At 41.9% G+C, this 20,938-nt stretch overlaps 1 protein-coding gene across 1 annotated transcript in view; it reads right to left on the bottom strand.

Annotated features, from left to right (window-relative positions):
* LOC139365860 (thrombospondin type-1 domain-containing protein 7A-like) overlaps nucleotides 1-20,938 on the bottom strand; it is a 100,225-nt gene that overhangs the window by 28,661 nt on the left and 50,626 nt on the right. The window contains exons 5-10 of the mRNA XM_071102924.1: nucleotides 20,624-20,692; nucleotides 17,520-17,675; nucleotides 16,244-16,447; nucleotides 11,631-11,825; nucleotides 6,718-6,976; nucleotides 1,257-1,372 (exon numbers count right to left, since the gene is read on the bottom strand). Of these exons, the coding sequence (XP_070959025.1) occupies nucleotides 1,257-1,372; nucleotides 6,718-6,976; nucleotides 11,631-11,825; nucleotides 16,244-16,447; nucleotides 17,520-17,675; nucleotides 20,624-20,692 (999 nt within the window). The remainder of the gene's footprint in view (nucleotides 1-1,256; nucleotides 1,373-6,717; nucleotides 6,977-11,630; nucleotides 11,826-16,243; nucleotides 16,448-17,519; nucleotides 17,676-20,623; nucleotides 20,693-20,938) is intronic.

Consider the following 20,938-nt stretch of genomic DNA (forward strand, 5'->3'; position numbering starts at 1 on the left):
GACCGGTGGTTCTCAATCCTGGTCCTGGGGACCCGAAGGGGTGGACATTGTTGTTTTTGCCCTAGCACTACACACCTGATTCAAATCATCAACTCATAATCAGGCTTGGATGAATTGAATCCGGTGTGTCGTGCTAGGGCAAAAACAACAATGTGCACCCCAGGACCAGGGTTTGAGAGCCACTGATCTAGACTGATTAAGATGTAGTTTTATGGTCCAGGACTGGCAAATCATATTATATGAGTGCATTACAGGCTCTGTGTATCCCTGACCTTTAGTTTCAACCAGTGTGGGTAGGAGGCAGGTCATCCTATACAGCAGGAGAACATCAGCACTACTATCAAAATATACGACTGCGACTGTGTGTGTGGCGAGGGCCAAAGATTTATGCTCTCATGCCAAATAAAGAGGTCATCAAAATCTGAACGATGATGATTTCATCCCATAAATCAACTTAATGTATTCAACAATGTCCTCCAGCTGTGGCCATGGCTGTCTGACAAAAGTGACCTGGTCTGAAGGCGTTTTTATTACAGCATGAAAACAACAACAACAACAACAACCACAACATGACACCCTGTCACTTGTAGCCACAGGCTAGTATGTTTTCTGGGTTGCACTAAATTAGGTCATCTTAAGGTCCTCCTACATGTCAATCTGTCAAATGAAATATCCGTAATGAAACGAGAGGAATACAATTTAAGGGAGCTGTAATGAGTTGTTTACATTGCATGCATCACCTAATTGGTGGCAGTTTCCTTATTCGTCCCAGTTTTACATTGGTTCATAATATAAATGATCTCCAAATGATGCTTCGTGATAACAGCTGACATGCATAATATTCACCCGAGCAGTTGGATAAGCAAGACATTCCTTTTAGGAGAGCATTTTTGGTCCATAGTTCTTAGTTCCCAAGAGACTTACAATGAACAGGTACAGATGTATGATATTAATTTGAGCCAGTTATCTACAGCAGGAAAATATTCCTGCAGCAACAGAAAATGTGAATTATTATTATGTGAAATATAATTAGTAGACATTTTTTGTAGGGGTCGATATGTTTTTCGTAATGGAAAATGAAGTCTGAAATTTCAGTGGAAATTATAAACTAAAATTATAAGCCTTTTTAAGCCTCAAATACACTGCATAGCAGGTAAGTTCTCCTGCAACAGGGCGATCAAATTAAGATCCTACATCTGTAGGGTTGTTATTTGTGTGCATGTCTTTGCACAGTAGCTTGAATTCTTCTTTCATACCTGCATCACAGGTGGGAGAGCACTGGGACCAGTCGCTGAAGGGGGTGACGATGCAGTCCCTCTTACAGGGCATTCGACAGGGTCGCACTGTACCTGGACGAGGACTCTCAGGACATCTACATGGTAAACATACACACACTACTGGTAACACATGCAAACATATAGCTGGTAACACACAGATGCAGGCTTCTCACTTTGGCTGCAGGAATTCAAATTCCTAATCTGATTGGCCAAGAGCCACGGAGCTATCGAGGGACAGTGGTAGATTCTTGGCTGAGAAGATAGTCCTCTCAGAAAGTACGGTAGCCTGCTTGGCTTCCTACTATGTCATTTTTTGTTGTTGTAAAACCACTTGGCTTTTACAGAGAGAAATCCAGTGTTTCTGAAGCACAAACTAGGACAACAGGAAGCAACTGTCTGTTAGGAAGTCCTATGTCTTATGTCCATGTCAATCGATACCACTGACAGATGAGGAAAGAGAAGATCATGTTATGTCTTATGTGGGGGCAATGTGAACATTACCTACAGTCTACGGCTTTGGCAGCCTTTCTTAATATTCATTCCTCTTCAATGGAGAATCTGCATTTAATTCCTCCAGGCTAGATTCAGTTCACTATAGATAAGACCCTCCATGGGATTCCTTCACGTTTTAAATTGATTCTATTACTGGACGATAATCCGTTAGATCGCTGGGATTGTGGTTGGAGCTGGTCTTCATATTTAACGGACAAAGGGTTATATGTAATCTTCAGCCTAGTTATAAGTACCTCTAATCCCCAGTGAATGGCCACTGGATGAAGATAAACGGGGGGAAATTGTCCGTCTACATCAAGTAATCAGATTTTTCGGAACATGGGCTCTCCTGGGGCTTTTTAAGTGATGTTCCGGCTCTATTTCCTCATCCTATTGCTGAGATAGCATAGATAGCCTAGCTAGCACTGATCATCTGGCTCAGGTTCACACACTGGGAGTAGGAGCAGTCTTCTCCTGGGGTTGCTCCACTCGTTAGCGCCGTGTCGTCAGGGGAGAAATAGGGTGCCTCAGGGTGCCTCACACGCACAATGTAATAGTGCAGCAGGCAGCCATGCGAAGAGAGGAGAGATTTATGTTTAATACCAATAGAGAGGGAGCTAAATCCCTCTTTAGTGAGAGAAATCCTCTGGCACGTTCGTACACTGTTTCTACACTCCAAAGCAGTGCTCGGGGATGGAGAATAGAGAGCTGCTGCTGCTGATGATGATGATGATAAATATGGGTCAGGCTTGGATCAAATCAGTTTCCTATTTCCTCTTTAGGTTTAAAGAGTTTACACGAATGAACTGCATCAGCAACAGGCGCAAAGGTCATGGGAACCTGTTTAAGGACAAGCTACTTCAGAAGACTTCAAAAGAGAAGCCTACAGGTAGCAATCATCTAGGGAAAACAATAGAAGATGAGACACGACAACATGACCCAGATTGAGCTTTTGAGCTGAGCATTAAGCACCTCACTACACCTCACAGGACTAATGCTGGATGCCCTCCGGCAGACAGAGGCATCCCTACCGTTCCTTTTCAGTTCTAACGACGTTCCAGACGAAACACAGCAAAATACGAGACACAGCAACATGACCCAGATTGAGTGGTTGACCCGAGCACTTAACTACCTCACATGACTAATGCTTAACTAATGCTTAACTAATGCTTAACTAATGTTTAACTAATGCTGAACTAATGTTTAACTAATGCTTAACTAATGCTTAACTAATGCTTAACTAATGTTTAACTAATGCTGAACTAATGTTTAACTAATGCTCCAGCAGACAGAAACATTCCTACTGTTCCCTGTTACTTTAATTGTATTTTAGGCCAGGTGTACTGATAGGTATTACGCGAATTTGGAGGCTAAAAATGTAATTACATTCTCATTGGAAAAAAAACACAGGCCGTGTTCATTGCCAGAACACAATACCGACACCACAGAAAACTTCACCGCTATTGAAGTATGCAGACTTTTCGACTAGACATTAGATTATCCAATTAAAGCAGCCTCTGGTTTTCGCCGACTTGTTTTCCCTGCTAGTGTTATCACGTCTTAATGATCTTTCAATGTAATGATTTGTAGTGAGGCAAGAAACGCAACGTTTACTCTTGAGTCTGTCCCACAGCACATCATTAAGAAGAGTCTGCTAGGGTAATGTTTTTTTGTTCTGCTATTTGCTATTATCGCTTCAATAATCTGTTCGGCAAGAGATTCTTCCAGATGAGCATACTGTGTGGTTGAACAGACAGTGAAGAAATGTCGCAACCCACAACATTTTAAGAGACTGCAAAAGCTTACACAGCCTGGCACAAAATGATAAGCACTAATTAAATTCATTATTAACAAGTACAACAGCAAATCAAACACATTTTTGTTTAATATTTGGGGAGAAAACAGCTCCGGCTTTGCGTACGTTTCTTTGGCCTCTGTCTCGACAGCTTTCAACCATCCGTCACTGTCATCCACAGTAACTAAACACAGTTGTCGTTAGGACACATCCATGTACTTGACTATGACTGTCAAACACTATCACAATTATTCATCCCAACTCCTTTTCCGACAGTCCACGTAAGCATCAGTGCGATCACACAAACGCATCGGGCGTCAATCCCCATGCAAATTGTCACAATCAATAAACCAAGATGTTTTAGTTCCAAATCCCACTGCAGTACTCTGTATATAGACGGATAGAAGAGTATGCCTGAGGGAGTGACATATTTGTCTCGGAGAGACTCTCTTCTCTATTGGGCTTTGACAGTGTGTGTGGTGACACTGTGTGAGGTTCACTGCATCGGGGTGTGTGAAGATAGCTCTGAGCCCTCTGTGAGTGAGCTGGAGCACATCTGCATACACACCAGCGAGGCAGACGTGTGTACTTGGCAGGTAGGTTTGATTAGCGCTCCCCCAGGGCCTCTGCCAGGTTCCTGGGGGAGCGCTAATCAAACCTACCTGCCAAGTAGGATGGTGGGAAGAGAAGACACAGGTGGAAAAATAACAACTAGAGACCATGTCAAGTCACAATGCAGCGCACTGAGTGCAGGCAGGGTGAAACCACCTCGACACTTAAGCTAGATAGCTGGTGGGCTTAGCGGTTCAGTTTCGAGATGAGTCCACACCATCTCTCCCAAGCAAATGGAAAAGATGGGCACCAATTGGACATCGACGCACCATGACATAAGACCACTTTTGAAGTCTTACAATGACGGACAAATATTGATTTTAGAATTAACTATCCCTTCACAACAAAGGACTTATAGACAAGGCACTGAGAGAAGGCACTTTTGGAGCTTTGCCAGCTTCAGCGGTCTTAACCTAATCTGCCATGACAGGGGAAAGCCTCTTTAAGAGCAACAGTGGCTTGAAAGAATGCAAAACATGCAGGAAAGTTATTTCATAACAAAGGCAAAATACAGTGGCCTTAAAAGGATATGGACTCCATAGTAAAGCCTATGATGGCCCAGCACCTTGGACTGGGAGGTTGTATCCTGCCAGGTGAAAATGACTTCAGGACCTTGGATAGCAGATCCGTAAACTGTAGACTTACGGTTAAGGTTTCTGGATCTTAAATACAGCAGGTGAATTAGTTAAATAAACATGACATCCCACCTAGATAAGCCTAGCAGAGCAAATCAGCACCCCATGCAAGAGCACAACTTTAGGCTAACTGTAAAGGAAACTTATCGATGCATTTTTTCAGGCTGCGGTGTTATGTTCTGCATTGCAAACCATAGACATCCTGCATCTCTCATCTTGTGGTGATTTAATTGCCTTAAAGAATCAAAGCCACTTAATTACTGTCATTATCATCAGTGGGAAATTACACAGGCCTAAATGAACAGGGTTAATTAGCCTGTTTGGGACGGCATATATATTTATTTATCTGGGATTGGCTGTGGAGTAGAGATAGGGCTTGAGAGCTGCTCTTCCTACTGTATGACTTCTTGTCATACCTTTCTAACTCTCTTTCTAACTCTCTCTCTCTCTTTCTAACTCACTTTCTAACTCTCTCTTTCTAACTCTCTCTCTCTCTCTTTGTAACTCACTTTCTAACTCTCTCTCTTTTTCTAACTCACTTTCTAACTCTCTCTTTCTAACTCTCTCTCTCTCTCTTTGTAACTCACTTTCTAACTCTCTCCCTCTCTTTCTAACTCTCTCTATCTCTCTCTCTCTCTCTCTCTTTCTAACTCACTTTCTAACTCTCTTTCTCTCTTTCTAACTCACTTTCTAACTCTCTCTTTCTAACTCTCTCTCTCTTTCTAACTCTCTCTCTTTCTAACTCACTTTCTAACTCTTTCTAACTCTCTCTCTCTTTCTAACACTCTCTCTCTCTTTCTAACTCTCTCTCTCTTTCTAACTCACGTTCTAACTCTCTCTCTCTCTCTTTCTAACTCTCTCTCTTTCTAACTCTATCTCTCTATCTCTCTCTCTCTTTCTAACTCACTTTCTAACTCTCTCTCTCTTTCTAACTCTCTCTCTCTCTTTGTAACTCACTTTCTAACTCTCTCTCTCTCTTTCTAACTCTCTCTCTCTCTTTCTAACTCTCTCTCTCTGCAACTCACTTTCTAACTCTCTCTCTCTCTTTCTAACTCTCTCTCTCTCTCTCTTTCTAACTCTCTCTCTCTCTTTCTAACTCACTTTCTAACTCTCTCTCTCTCTCTTTCTAACTCTCTCTCTCTATCTCTTTCTAACTCTCTCTCTCTCTCTTTGTAACTCACTTTCTAACTCTCTCTCTCTTTCTAACTCTCTCTCTCTCTTTCTAACTCTCTCTCTGTAACTCACTTTCTAACTCTCTCTCTTTCTATCTCTCTCTCTCTTTCGAACTCACTTTCTAACTCTCTCTCTTTCTATCTCTCCCTCTCTCTTTCTAACTCTCTCTCTCTCTTTATAACTCACTTTCTAACTCTCTCTCTCTCTTTCTAACTCTCTCTCTCTCTGTAACTCACTTTCTAACTCTCTCTCTCTGTAACTCACTTTCTAACTCTCTCTGTAACTCACTTTCTAACTCCCTCTCTCTTTCTAACTCTCTCTCTCTTTCTAACTCCCTCTCTCTCTTTCTAACTCTCTCTCTCTTTCTAACTCTCTCTCTCTTTCTTTCTTACTCTCTCTCTCTCTTTCTAACTCTCTCTCTCTCTCTTTCTATCTCTCTCTCTTTCTAAATCACTTTCCAACTCTCTCTCTCTCTTTCTAACTCTCTCTCTCTTTCTAACTCTCTCTCTCTAACTCTCTCTCTCTTTCTAACTCTCTCTCTCTCTTTCTAACTCTCTCTCTCTTTCTAACTCTCTCTTTCTTTCTAACTCTCTCTCTCTTTCTAACTAACTCTCTCTCTCTTTCTAACTAACTCTCTCTCTCTCTCTCTCTCTCTCTCTCTCTCTCTCTCTCTCTCTCTCGCTCTCTCACAGACTTATGCACGCGTACACACTTAGGGCCTAAATGTTCTTACTTCTTGGGTGGCACCTGTCCCACGTTGACCCGGACACAGATGACCTTGCGTGTCTGCATGCCCCGGGAGCAGGGGCCCTGCCCACTGCTGTTGGGGCCGGCAGCAGACCTGGGGCCAGTGGTGGTGTTGAGGGCTGAGGCTGAGGGGTCTTCAGTACAGGGGCCCCAAGGGCCAGTCTGCCAGTGGTACACCGTACATGCATGCTCGTTGCAGTTACGCACCTCCTGCAGGGAACTGCTGTTGGGGCACATGCCACCACCTAGGAACATGCACCCACACACACACACGCACACGCACAAACAAACGCACACACATAGAAAGGGCGAGCTGATGAGTTACTTTATAGAGGTTTGGCATCGTGCACAATGACAGTGCAACATATAAAAAGCAATAAGTTGAAATTCTCTACCACACCACACACATATACAGGGTAGTCCCAATGTCATCAGTCAGGGAGGCTCTGGCTTATACATGAAGCCCTTACAAAATGACAGATTCTGCCATAACAAAGTCTGAAAGATTCAGCCAATTATTGATAGTGACAGTCCATGATGAGGTTGAAAGGCCTGACCTCCCCCGGTGATTGACAATGCATTTTAATCCTCCAGCCCACTTTGAGGCTCAGACGATTCATCTCCTCCTACTGCCAGTTGCAAGTCTGATTACCAACCCACTTCTCCACCTCTGTTGGATTTACATCCAACACATCCAACATCACCCTGTCCCTTCCTCACCTCTCTCTCTGTCTCTCGCTCGCTCTCTTTCAAGCGCTCTCTCTCTCTCTCTCTCTCTCTCTTCTGTCTGTCAGTCACTCTCTCTCGGTCTCTCTCATCTCTGCTCAGTGGAGGCAGGTGGGTCGATTCAGAGCCCTTAGTGCTTCAGAGTAATTGCAGACACTTACAGGTTTGGGCAGTGATGAAGGGGCATTGTGGGACTGTAAGTCCTCCACACCTGCAACATCCTGAGATGAAAGCCAACCTGTTCCATAATGAGCAGCAGTGGTGTTGTTCACAGGCCGGTCAATGTGGAATGCCAACTCAGACTAATCTAAACCTGATGGCAAATGAACAGACCTCCTCCTTCTTCCTTTCTGCTGACTGCTACCTGCTTACATCGCTGACGAACCATGTCGGTTTGCTGGATCTGCCAATAGTGTAAACTAACCAGACAAATAAGCCACATATGGTGCCCAGACTGACCTAGAAAAGTCGTTTGGTTGGGCAGCGGTAAAGGTCTATGTCGATTCTACAGGGAGTTGTAGTGGATGATTTATGAATGGTGAAGCAACTTGGGTCCAGTCTCAATGTGACAAGTGGGATCGCTTTAATGCTACTCAAAGGATGCGGCTCATGGAATAGGGGTTCATTCATGTTTGCGGTATGAATTTCATCACTTTTCTGACTTATTCATACAATGTACTCGGAAAGACATCCATAATGTATCGGGTGTCAGCTAGCGCTGTTACATTTAGTATGCGGCTTATGACATACTGGAGCTTGGGATCACCTAACAGACGGCACACTTGCCTGCTAAAATATCTAGCTTTTGGGAGGTATTCTTCGACAGTAAAAGACACACAAAATATTGAAGTAGCATACATAATGATGTGAAGACTTTCCACATCGATGGGGAAGAACACCAATCAGAAAAACTTTAAAGGGCCAATACACAGTTTCTGTATCCATTTTTGGACTAATAAATGAATATGTGCCTACTAGAAGAATATAACTTCAAAAATGCCTACTTATTTTAACTGTCGTACCCCGTCAGAACCTAAATTATAATCTTGTTTTACTCCAATGTTTGTAAACAAAGTAAATGTAAACAAAACACTCTACACCCTCAAAACAGGTTTTAACCCACCATTTTGATATAATGGATAATCAGTCCTTGCATCTATAGCTCTGTCTATACATTTTTAGAGTGGTTGCATTTCTCCAGCCTCATCCTGCAGCGTTTTACTGAAACAGTGACGGGGAGGACACTTTTTTATTGTTTCAACAATGAGTTGCCCCTTTAAATCATCTACCCATCTCTCTACGCTAACAATATCTACTACTCATCACCTGCTACTACTACTACTACTACTACTACTACTACTACTACTACTACTACTACTACTACTGTTACTACTACTACTACTACTACTACTGCTACTACTACTACTACTACTGCTACTACTACTACTACTACTACTACTACTACTACTACTACTACTACTACTACCACTACCAGTACTATTACTAATTTTAAAGATAAAAAATAGAATGTACCAAAAAGCTTTGGAAACTTTGGCACCCTTGAAAGACCTTTGGAAAACATTGATATTGAATGTTAAAATTCTCACATCAAGATATGAGAATGTGTAAATACATTTGAAGAATTAGTTATACTTACTTACTGTACAACAACAACAAAACTTAACGCAACTACGTATCTCACTAGATCTAGTGCTACGAGGACTTTAAATCAAACCTATGGTGCCCAAAGGCTGTCGAGGTATACAATTGAAGTCAGAAGTTTACATACACCTGAGCCAAATATATTTAATCTCAGTTTTTCACAATTCCTGAAATTTAATCCTAGTAAAAATTTCCTGCCTTAGGTCAGTTAGGACCACCACTTGATTGTAAGAATGTGAAATGTCAGAATAATAGTAGAGAGAATTATTTATTTCAGCTTTTATTTCTTTCATCACATTCCCATTGGGTCAGAAGTTTACATACACTCAATTAGTATTTGGTAGCATTGCCTTTAAATTGTTTAACTTGGGTCAAACGTATTGTAGCCTTCCACAAGCTTCCCACAATAAGTTGGGTGAATTTTGGCCCATTCCTCCTGACAGAGCTAGTGTAAATGTCAGGTTTTTAGGCCTCCTTGCTCGCACACGCTTTTTAAGTTCTGCCCAAAAAATTTCTATAGGTTTGAGGTCAGGGCTTTGTGATGGCCACTCCAATACCTTGACTTTGTTGTCCTTAAGGCATTTTGCCACAACATTGGAAGTGTGCTTGGGGTCATTGTCCATTTGGAAAACCCATTTGTGACCAATCTTTAACTTCCTGACTGATGTCTTGAGATGTTGCTTCAATATATCCACATCATTTTTCTGCCTTATGATGCCATCTATTTTGTGAAGTGCACCAGTCCCTCCTGCAGCAAAGCACCCCCACAACATGATGTTACCACCCCCGTGCTTCACGGTTGGTATGGTGTCCTTCAGCTTGCAAGCCTCCCCCTTTTCCCTCCAAACATAATGATGGTCATTATGGCCAAACAGTTCTTGCTTCATCAGACCAGAGAACGTTTCTCCAAAAAGTACGATCTTTGTCCCCATGTGTAGTTGCAAACTGTAGTCTGGCTTTTTATGGCAGTTTTGGAGCAGTGGCTTCTTCCTTGCTGAGCGGCCATTCAGTTTATATCGATATAGGACTCCTTTTACTGTGGATATAGATACTTTTGTACATGTTTCCTACAGCATCTTCACAAGGTCCTTTGCTGTTGTTCTGTGATTGATTTGCACTTTTCGCACCAAAGTACGTTAATCTCTAGGAGACAGAACGCATCTCCGTCCTGAGCGGTATGATGGCTGCGGGGTCCCATGGTGTTTATACTTGCGTACTATTGTTTGTACAGATGAACGTGGTACCTCCAGGCATTTGGAAATTGTTACCAAGGATGAACCAGACTTGTGGAGGTCTACAATTATTGTTTTGAGGTCTTTGCTGATTTCTTTTGATTTTCCCATGATATCAAACAAAGAGGCACTGTGTTTGAAGGAAGGCCTTGAAATACATCTACAGGTACATCCACACTCAAATTATGTCAATTAGCCTAACAGAACCTTCTAAAGCCATGACATAATTTTCTGGAATTTTCCAAGCTGTTTAAAGGCACAGTCAACTTAGGATATGTAAATGTCCGACCCACTAGAATTGTGATACAGTGAATTATAAGTGAAATAATCTGTGTGTAAACAATTGTTGGAAAAATTACCTGAGTCATGCACAAAGTAGTTGTCCTAACCGACTTGATAAAACTATAGTTTGTTAACAAGACATTTTTGTAGTTGTTGAAAAACAAGTTTTAATGACTCCAATCTAACAGTATGTAAACTTCCGACTTCAACTGTAACTACAGTAAAGTCTATAAACATTGACAGAAATCCTATTATTTTGTCATTTGTCAACATATCGCTAAGGTTAAATGTAGCTAACAGCTAGTTTCAATCACAAGTGTTACCCTCCATCACTGTGATCCATGCCACTACCATTGCAGTTACTGTAGGGAGGTAACCAACATGCAGATCAACTTTTAGCCAAAAGTTTCAATGAAAACAAAAATCATAGTGACAGACAGACAGACAGACAGACAGACAGACAGACAGACAGACAGACAGACAGACAGACAGACAGACAGACAGACAGTGACAGCAACAGACAGCAACATACAGCAACATACAGAGAGACAGGCAGCAACAGACAGTAACATACAGCAACAGGCAGAAAGACAGACAGTAACATACAGCAACAGACAGAGAGACAGACAGACAGGCAGTAACAGTCAGAGGGACAGACAGTAACATACAGTAACAGACAGAATGACAGACAGACAGACAGTAACAGACAGTAACAGAAAGAGTGCTAGACAGAGAGACAGCAACATACAGTAACAGACAGAGAGGCAGACAGGCAGCAACAGACAGCAACAGACAGAGCGACAGACAGTAACAGACAGTAACAGAAAGAGTGATAGACAGACAGACAGTAACAGACAGAGGGACAGACACTTTGAAGGTCAGTGTGACTTGAAAGCTATACAAAGAGAAAGACCCCTTTAACATGGTATATTAACACTGCAGTAGATATACAACACAGACCGTACAGAACGGTACACCATCTACAGTACATAGTCACCTTCGCCAGCGTTGTAGGCCAGTATGGAGCGAGTCCTCAGCTGCTTGCCCTCGATGGTTTTGCTGGAACAGGTTTGAGAGCAGGAGGACCAGGAGGTCCAGTCGCTGAGGACACAGTCCTTAGGGCAAGGCACATCACAGGCGATGGGCTCAGGGGCAGAGGCTCCCCCACACAGCTCCTTGTCCACCATGTCACCTGGGTGGCACAAAAAAAACGGTACGGTCAAGGAATGCTCACCATTATAACAATAGAGAAACAATAATTGATTGACCTTTTATGTACCTTTTCAATACAGAAAATAATCTCTAACCAACAACAGAATCTGTAATTGTACTACACTTTATATGATTTATAAGAGCAGACTCTTATCCAGAGCTATTTACAAGAGCAATTTGGGTTGAGTGCCTTGCTCAAGGCACATCGACAGATTTTTTTCACCTAGCCAGCTCGGGGAGTCAAACCACTAGGTTACCCACCCCCCATTATAAGGTCTACAATATGATCAACCACACCACAATTTCCTGGTCTATTGGTGGGCTTGTTTATATATATTGTTTCCTTAGAGTCATTGAATGCTAATCAATTTCAACCCACACAATTCATTAACATAGACATTCTGTTGTCTTCCCTTTGACATCACAGTTGGATCAAATGTTTGGTAACTGTTTAATAGCGTGCGAGGATAATCTCTACAATATATTAATAATGGTGCCTCTATTCTCAACGCAACTCGATCTGAATAGAGAATTAGCTTTGGACAAAGTAAGTACAAACTCACATGGGACTTGAACATTTTACACTCATGACCGCTTCAGTGGGTTGTACTATTCAGCCACATATTCTGTATGTGCTTTTAACAGGTAAACCTTTTACTGTTTGTGGGCTAAATCAGGGTCACACAAACACATCTACTTTAAAACAAAAGTATATTCCTCACCCACATGGTTATGGGCTTACAGCCAGCCACCTGCACCATGTCAGATATAGAGTTGAAATGTATAACATTTTGCGTTTGCATCCTAATATTACACTTCACATACATCACAGGAGACTGAAACCTAACAAAACCGTTTGACATAGAAACACCGGATTTTCTGTTGTTTTAAAAAAAGAAGACGTTGATTAATGATGAAATTATGAAAAATAGTAGGGAATATTGTTGCAATGAACTTGAATTCAAAACGTCTCTCAGCACTCCAAATGAGCAACACAATGGCTCTGCATTGTATATATGTATCTTCCGACGGTTGTTTTTTGCAATTACAGGCGGAGGATGTTGAGCTTCAAACCCTCCTAGCGGCCCGGCCTTTACATTAAGATGACACTTTGAGGAGTATTCAGTGAACCAATCGTGACTGAACCGAGACCGTGTGGAAATGCGAAGGGACAGGGAAACCCAGTGGCTCTCACGGTGGCGAAAACAGGAACGGAACAGAACACCCTTCACTAGAAAAACCCCCAGGCTTAGTGAGCTGAGAAAAACGGTTCCTTTTAAATGAGTCAGAACAGTTCAAATCGGTATAGATCAGATACGCTCAGTATCGACAGTGGAGTTTCAATGACATTTGTATAGACTTTTGTCTGCGGTGTGGCTGTTTGTTGTTGGTGTGGCAGTATCGTGGAGATATTGAGCCCAAAGTCTCTAGGGCAAAAAGTACCACGAAATCATAACACAACAAATCAATTTCCATCAGCGGAGACAGGGGGAATCGGTCAACTCCAGTCGAGATATTCGGAAATACACAAAGAGGTTGTGCTTCTCACATAGCTACTAGGATGGTATCACCTGACCTGGCAATAACCCCGAATGACACTAGTGGATGTATCTCACCTCCTGTATGAGGTGAGATGACAATGTAACGTAGGATGAGGAACTTTGTAAATATTTCCGTTTCTCAGAATTAGGAGGATGACAAGAGGTCACTGTCAAAGGAGTACCGTAGGAGTATGATTTGGACTCAATCCATTACGGTGCCTGTGTATCTATTTGATATCGCTCTATATCTCTTAGTCAACACTCAAACTAGGAATGATGAGTATACTTGGGATTGGTAACATATCATCTTTGTCAATTACACCCACATTCTGAAACCTGCTCGAAAACCCAGACAGCATCTCTCTGCCACGACCGCCATTGTCTTCAGTCAAACATTCTTCAGTAATAAATTGGAACAGTAAAACCACGTAGCTGCAAAGTTGAGGGAGTCCCCGAGACTCAGGGCCAAAGAGAATTGATTTGATTTAGTGCGAGCAGGGTTTAATTGCTCTGGCTGAGAGAGTGAAAAGGAGGGAGTACAATATGTGGCTATGCTGAGCTAGGGAAGCGTTAAAGGAGACGGGGAGGGGGATGTGAGGTGGGGGAGGGCGTCTGGAGAGAACTCTATGATAAATGGCAGCCATGATAAATGGCAGGGCGGCTAAACACCATTCTCTCTAGTCGTCTCCAGCTTTTCACTCACTTACAGTATAGCCATAAGTTAGAGGGTTGGTAGAGAGGTCACCTTGAGCAACATGATTTTTCATCCAGAGGGTGAGACCCTGACTTAAGGCGTCAGCATGCTTCAGTTCGGCTGGTGCCTGTGCTTGTGTACTCCCTTAAAAGACATTCGCTTGAAAAACAAGAAGAAAGCGGCAATAGTACTGTTTGTCCATTTTGAGATGCCGTAGCCAGTATACATGTCCTCAAAATAATCAGAATGAATCTAAGATGACTCAAGAAATCTGCCATTAATTTTGACATTTTTGCCAAGGAGATCTTAGCCGCTAACTAAGATGTTTAGTGCAGTATTTCTCAATCAAAACAATGTGCTTGAAAATGAGTCGCCTTTATTGAAAACTCTCTACCGTTGACCAATCACCAACGAAGGGGCGTAGACTTCGGGTCCGAACTTGCTTCCAGAAAAAATTGTATGGGCCCAAACAGCCGAAAAAACCCTAGCTGAAGTCCAAAATAAACAAAAACATCATAAAATGTCGTCATAATATATAATGCATTCAGAAAGTATTCAGACCCTTCAAATTTTTCCACATTTTCTTACGTTACAGCCTTATTCTAAAATGTATTAAATATTTTTTTTGCACTCATCAACCTACATACAATAACCCATAACACCAAAGCAAAAACAGTAAATGTTTTATTTTTGCAAATGTACATAAAAAAAATCATGAAATATTACATTTATATAAGTAGTTACTTTGTTGAAGCGCCTTTGGCAGCGATTAGTTTAGTACACCTGTATTTGGGGAGTTTCTCCCATTCTTCTCTGCAGATCCCCTCAAGCTCCGCCAGGTTGCTTAAGGAGCGTTGATAAACAGCTATTTTCAGGTCTCTCCAGATATGTTCGATCGGGTTCAAGTCTGGGCTCTGGATGGGCCACTTGAGGATATTCAGAGACTTGTCCTGATGCCACTCCTGCATTGTCTCGGCTGTGTGCTTAGGATCGTTGTCCTGTTGGAAGGTGAACCTTCGCCCCAGTCTGAGGTCCTGAGCACTCTGGAGCAGGTTTTCATCAAGGATCTCTCTCTACCTTGCTTCGTTCGTCTTTCCCTCGATTCTGACTAGTCTCCCAGTCCCTGCTACTGAAAAACATCCCCACAGCATGATAATTCCACCACCATGCTTCACCGTAGGGATGGTGTCAGGTTTCCTCCAGACATGGCATTCAGGCCAAAAAGTTGAATCTTGGTTTCATCAGACAGAGAATCTTGTTTCTCATGGTCTGAATGTCTTCAGGAGCATTTTGGCAAACTCCAAGAAAGATGTCATGTGCCTTTTACTGAGGAGTAGCTTCCACCTGGCCACTCTACCATAAAGGCCTGATTGGTGGGGTGCTGCAGAGATGGTTGTCCTTCTGGAAGGTCCTCCCATCCCCACAGAGGAACTCTAGAGCTCTGTCAGACCAACCATCAGGTTCTTGGTCACCTCCCTCACAAAGGCCCTTCTCCCCCAATTGCTCAGTTTGGCCGGCGGACAGCTCTTGGAAGAGTCTTGGTGCTTCCAAACTTCTTCTATTTAAGAATGATGGAGGCCACTGTGTTCTTGGGGACCTTCAATGCTGCAGACATTCACGTTTTTGTTGTTTTTGGACTTCGGTGAGGGTTTTTTGCTGAATGCAAAAAAAGAAAAGAAAAGTATTTTCCGAACTGTTTCGACTGGGAAGCATGCGGACACCTTTATTAGTTCATCTGGAAGTGGTGGGCTACTCTTAGGGGGATCAGGGAGCTAACAATGTGGTGAATTCTGAGCATAATAGTAAGTCAGAATACCATAGTACAGGTTTATTGTACTATGCTAGCTTAGCAGGCAATACTGGTTGAAATAACTTCTAAATGACAACATTTCAACCAGTTGCTGGTTGTAACGATGCCATTTCAATCAGTTTTGCCTGTTGGCAGTGTTCTACATTAATTAGTCAAGCAAACGTCCACTGAAAATAAAGGACTCTATAATGTGCATTGACCGAATCAATAAACCTATAGACTGCAATCACAGAGCTTTATCTACAATCACACGGCAACGATTATGGAGACAAAGTTTAATGGAATTAACGAGGGAAAAATCCAATTGAAATAATATTTTTCCGATAATTGGTTATTACTATGATTTTCCTCACCAGTGCTGTTGACACACTGGACCTGAGGTATCTGTGTCCCGGGGCCACACGGCAGCTCCCCGTCCGGGATACACTCATCCAGTCTGACCAGGCGCCAGTCCCAGCAGCTGGGTTCGTCACATGGGACAGCCTCCACCAGGTGAGGACAGTTCCCTGGTCCACCTGTTGGCTCATTGCTGATCTCCCGTTTCCTCAGTTTAAAACCTGCCGAAGGAAAAAACACACATTATTCCATTTAAGATGAAAAATATAGAATGAAAAATACATAAAACCATATGAAAAAAATATATAAAAACTCTGAAAAAAATACATAATATGTCTAATTGTCCTCCATTGGAATTGATCTCTTCAACAGCTCTCTCGAAATGGAATAATAGGATATGTTACTATGATAAGACTGAGATTAGTGTACAAGTGCAAGCAAATAATTGCCCAGTTAATTGTTGGCACTTTACCAGATACTGTGATCATACTGACCATAAATTGATACAAAAGAGAGGATTTCATTTTGAAGAGCCAGCGTGTAATTATCATGTGGGTGTTGGACCACCCACAGATGTTAGATACTACCTTTATGCCAGTATACGTTTATTCAAGAGGACCTCACAATGGCTACAATAACACCAACTACTATATATGCACAGATAATTACTGTATAATCTTCTGAAACAACGCCATGTTCTGTAAATTCCATAACACCATGCATACCTGATGGCAAAATATTAATCATATAACAATCATATGACATACCGTATGGCAAGTTAACACTTAACTATTTTTCAACTGTTTATGCTATATAACAGTGGTATGGCAGTTGACATTAGTTTGACAAGAGGAACATACAATGCATATTAAAAAACATAATACCACATGTGTGTTCTGAAAGCATTTATGTTAGCATTACGACATCAAATGTATCCACAGTCACCTGAAACATTCCAACCCGTACCCATTAAGGCCTTGTAGCTGACATACAGGCAACACGTCATTTGGATAGTCCCAAGTAGATGGTTTATAGGTGTTCAATAACTGTCAACAACATTTCAACTAACTATCAGTGGATAGTAACCCCGGCCCTAACTTGAACCCTTATCCTAACCCTGAACTTAACTTTTACGGAACCCTTATTCTAAACCTAACCCTAACTGTAGCAAGCATTTGTTGATCAACAGAGAGTTTGTTACTAATACGACCATCCGTAGATCATCTACATGGGACTATCCAAATAAAGTGTGATCGACCTACGATAGTCCCACTCGAAGGCTTATCCACACACCTTTCTTCCCTTCTTGGACGTCACAGTTCTCGTAGGTGCAGGGTCCCCAGGCCCCCCATGGGGACACTTCACACTCGATGGGACAGAGGATGTGACACAGCTGGGACGTGTTGGGGACGGGACCCTGGCACAGCTTGCTGTCCACAGGACGGGATGCTTGGGACATGGAAATAAGGAACATTCAAATATACTTACATTATAGTCAGAAATATACTGATATATTCAGAAATATATGTACACGCCCCTATGTATTTATTTGTACAGTGAAGCTAAAACATTCAATTTGGCTCAATACTCCATCATTTTGGATTTGAGATTTTAATAAACGTTTCACATTTCATATGAGGCGACAGTACAGAATGTCACCGTTTTTTCATTTTCATACAAATGAAAATACCCTCAAATTAAAGGTGCCATTCTGTACAGTCGCCTCACATGAAATGTATGTAGTCCCCCCATTCGAGTGACAAAGTTACAGAAGGCACTAATATCATACCCCGAAGACATGCTAACCTTTCACCATTAGCATTTTTTGGGGGGTGTATGATATTTACACCTCTGTAACTTTCTCACTCATCATTGTTCATGATTATCCGTAATCAGGGTACACATTAAATCAAATTGTATTTGTCGAGTGCTTCATAAACAACAGGTGTAGACTAACAGTAGAATAACGAGGCCTTTTCCAACAATGCAGAGAGAAAGACAAAGACACATGATTTTCGTTTGTGCACAACAGAATCTGAAACACAACCAAAACAAACTGCAAAAGCTTGATGTAATTACTACATGCTAGAAATATGGCTTTTTTTTTTACTACACATAAGTGAATTTCTCCAAATACTTGACACCTTCCAATGGGGAGACTAGATACATAAAGTATTTGTAATTTCTTAACGGTAAAACAGATATGCATGGAAATACCCTCAATCAAAAAGTGACATTCTGTATGAAACATTTGATCTCAAATGTATAGAGTAAAGAGACAAATTAAACGTTTTAGTTTCACTGTCCAAACAAATACTTTGGGGAGTGTACATACCAACATAGTCATGAATATACTGATATATTCTGAAATATACCGATATACCCATACAAATACTGAGAAATAGATGAACAAATATACTGAGAAACAGATGAACTGCTAGATTAGATACAGCAGTGTTACTGTATTTAAGTATTTTCTTGGAATCGACTGAGTATATTTTCTATTTGTCTGTTTGATCTCATCCCGTACTTGTCTTCATGCAGAATGTTTACTAGTGTGCTTGGCTATGACAATGCAGAGGAAAATGCCAAATGGGGGAAAAAAACATTGGCTTTTCCTTTTAAGCACGCCTGCACGGTACATAAGGTCCCAGAAGAGAGCACATGAAACCCACAGTAGAGGTCTACAGTCTGTGAAATGCTGCCATGTTCCTTCTAATTTCCCTTTGTTATAATCGTCCCACTGTTAGCATACCGTTAGCATTTCAGGGTGATAAATTAACTCTAATGAACCTTTCAGCAGCTATCTAACACTTGAAACAACAGGAAGCACGACCCTACGCTCTCACTGAAGACACATGAAGGCTGTACCGAAGGTGTGAGAGAGCTGCAGTGTCTCCTCTCATACATATTCTATGAAGAATAATCCAGTGCTATGATTCCCCTGTTGTAAACGCTTCAGATTTAGAAGCTGTACACACAATGCGTGTATTCCCACAGAGGAACTTCACTTCACGCAAAGGAACAAAAGAGAGGTTGTTTTTCTCGGCAGGAGAATAAGTGAAGCCGACTGTGAGACGCCATTGTCTGGATGTTTCTTAAATGCACTTGAATAAAGGGGTTTGTTCGGAGTTGGAGTTGAAAGTTTGGTGGTGGTTTTGTGTGTCTGTCACATCAAAGCTGTTTTGGGACGCAGCAAAGCGCTGGTTGTTCTCGTTGATGCAACAAAGACTCTTGATCAACTGACAGATTGTCCAAAGCAAAATTTACTACCATTGGCTACACTGTCTAATTGACACCCCTCTGCCACAGCATATGAACACACACACACGCACAGAGGCAATGTGCCGAGGCACGGGGGAACACATGTGGACACCAACAGATGCACAAATGCACGTACACACACATGTAGACACATACACCTGTAAATATGCACATACATGTACAGACACTCAATCTATGATCCAAACATTGCATCAGCAGATGCAACACTTTCAATCATTTACACTTGTACACAAACACACTTTCTCCCTAAGCCGGTTGTGAAGATCAAGATGTCCTCAAACGTCTCTCTCCCTAACTGACAGCTCCAACAATACATTCAGTGCTTCAAGTCTTATCAAGTCAAGAGAGCTGAAAAATAATTATACCGAACCCACAGCGAAAAGCAAGCGCAGCTTTGAAATTGATATGCAAAAGGCATCATTCCCTTACAAATAGTCCAATACTGCATTTGGTAAGCCTGCTAATCCTTGTATTATTAGTGTGTAGAACAGACTTAAATCTAAGTACATCAATCCATTCTGAATATAAATTGTCGACCAACAGATTAGTGGTGTTTGTGATAAAGAAAAGCATCTTCATTACACGACTTATACAATGTGCTTGTATTTCCTGCATTGCAATGAAACTACAATGGCAAATGTCCCCTCGTGCAACTAATGTGAGCGTTGCTTGTTCTGTGCCAGAGTAGAAAATCAGGAGGAAAAACATCTCACAGATGCTTTGCATATTCCATCTGGAAAAACAACACTGAGTTATTTCACCATTCCCACAAAAAGCTTAAAGACCCGCCCCGATGTGCCAGGCAAATACTTTGTTGTCCTTTTTCCGTACCACTTCTTGAAAGCGTTTATGCTCAAACTTAGTTGAAAACGTATGTTGGTGTTTCAGAGAGCTACACCACTTGAGACGCAAAATCTGCGGAGAGGCCAACCTATCAAAACACGTCATAGCATCATCCACCAAAACAGAAATGCATGCATACAGTACATACGGCAACTGAGACATTATTAGGAATGAAAAGGGAAAAGGTAGAAGACAAGAAGTGGCAAGGAGGAGAAGAATGCGGCCTACAAGGCAGAGAGAGGAGGTTCGGATTGGTCTAAAGCACCTACCTGTAACTTCAAAGCTGATGGATAGAAGAGGGGGAACACTAGGCTTCTGCTGGTTTGAGGTCTGACCCTCTGCTGGCACAGGGAGATACAACTATTAGCAACACAGTCACTGGAAAGGGAGAGGGTTTTGGAAGTTGAGGCATGCGTTGAGTGCTATTGCAGGAGTCTAGCCGTTTTCCGATATGAGAATGAGGCTTGTAGAAAAAATAAGGACGGGAAGCGCTACACTTGTCGATCTTTAAAAATGGAGATTGAAGGTGCTCTAATAAGATCAGTCCAGTTACCCCTAGAAACTGATCAGCAGTCAGTTTTGGA

Source organism: Oncorhynchus clarkii, chromosome 2 (genome assembly GCF_045791955.1).
Source record: "Oncorhynchus clarkii lewisi isolate Uvic-CL-2024 chromosome 2, UVic_Ocla_1.0, whole genome shotgun sequence".
Taxonomy (NCBI): domain Eukaryota; kingdom Metazoa; phylum Chordata; class Actinopteri; order Salmoniformes; family Salmonidae; genus Oncorhynchus; species Oncorhynchus clarkii.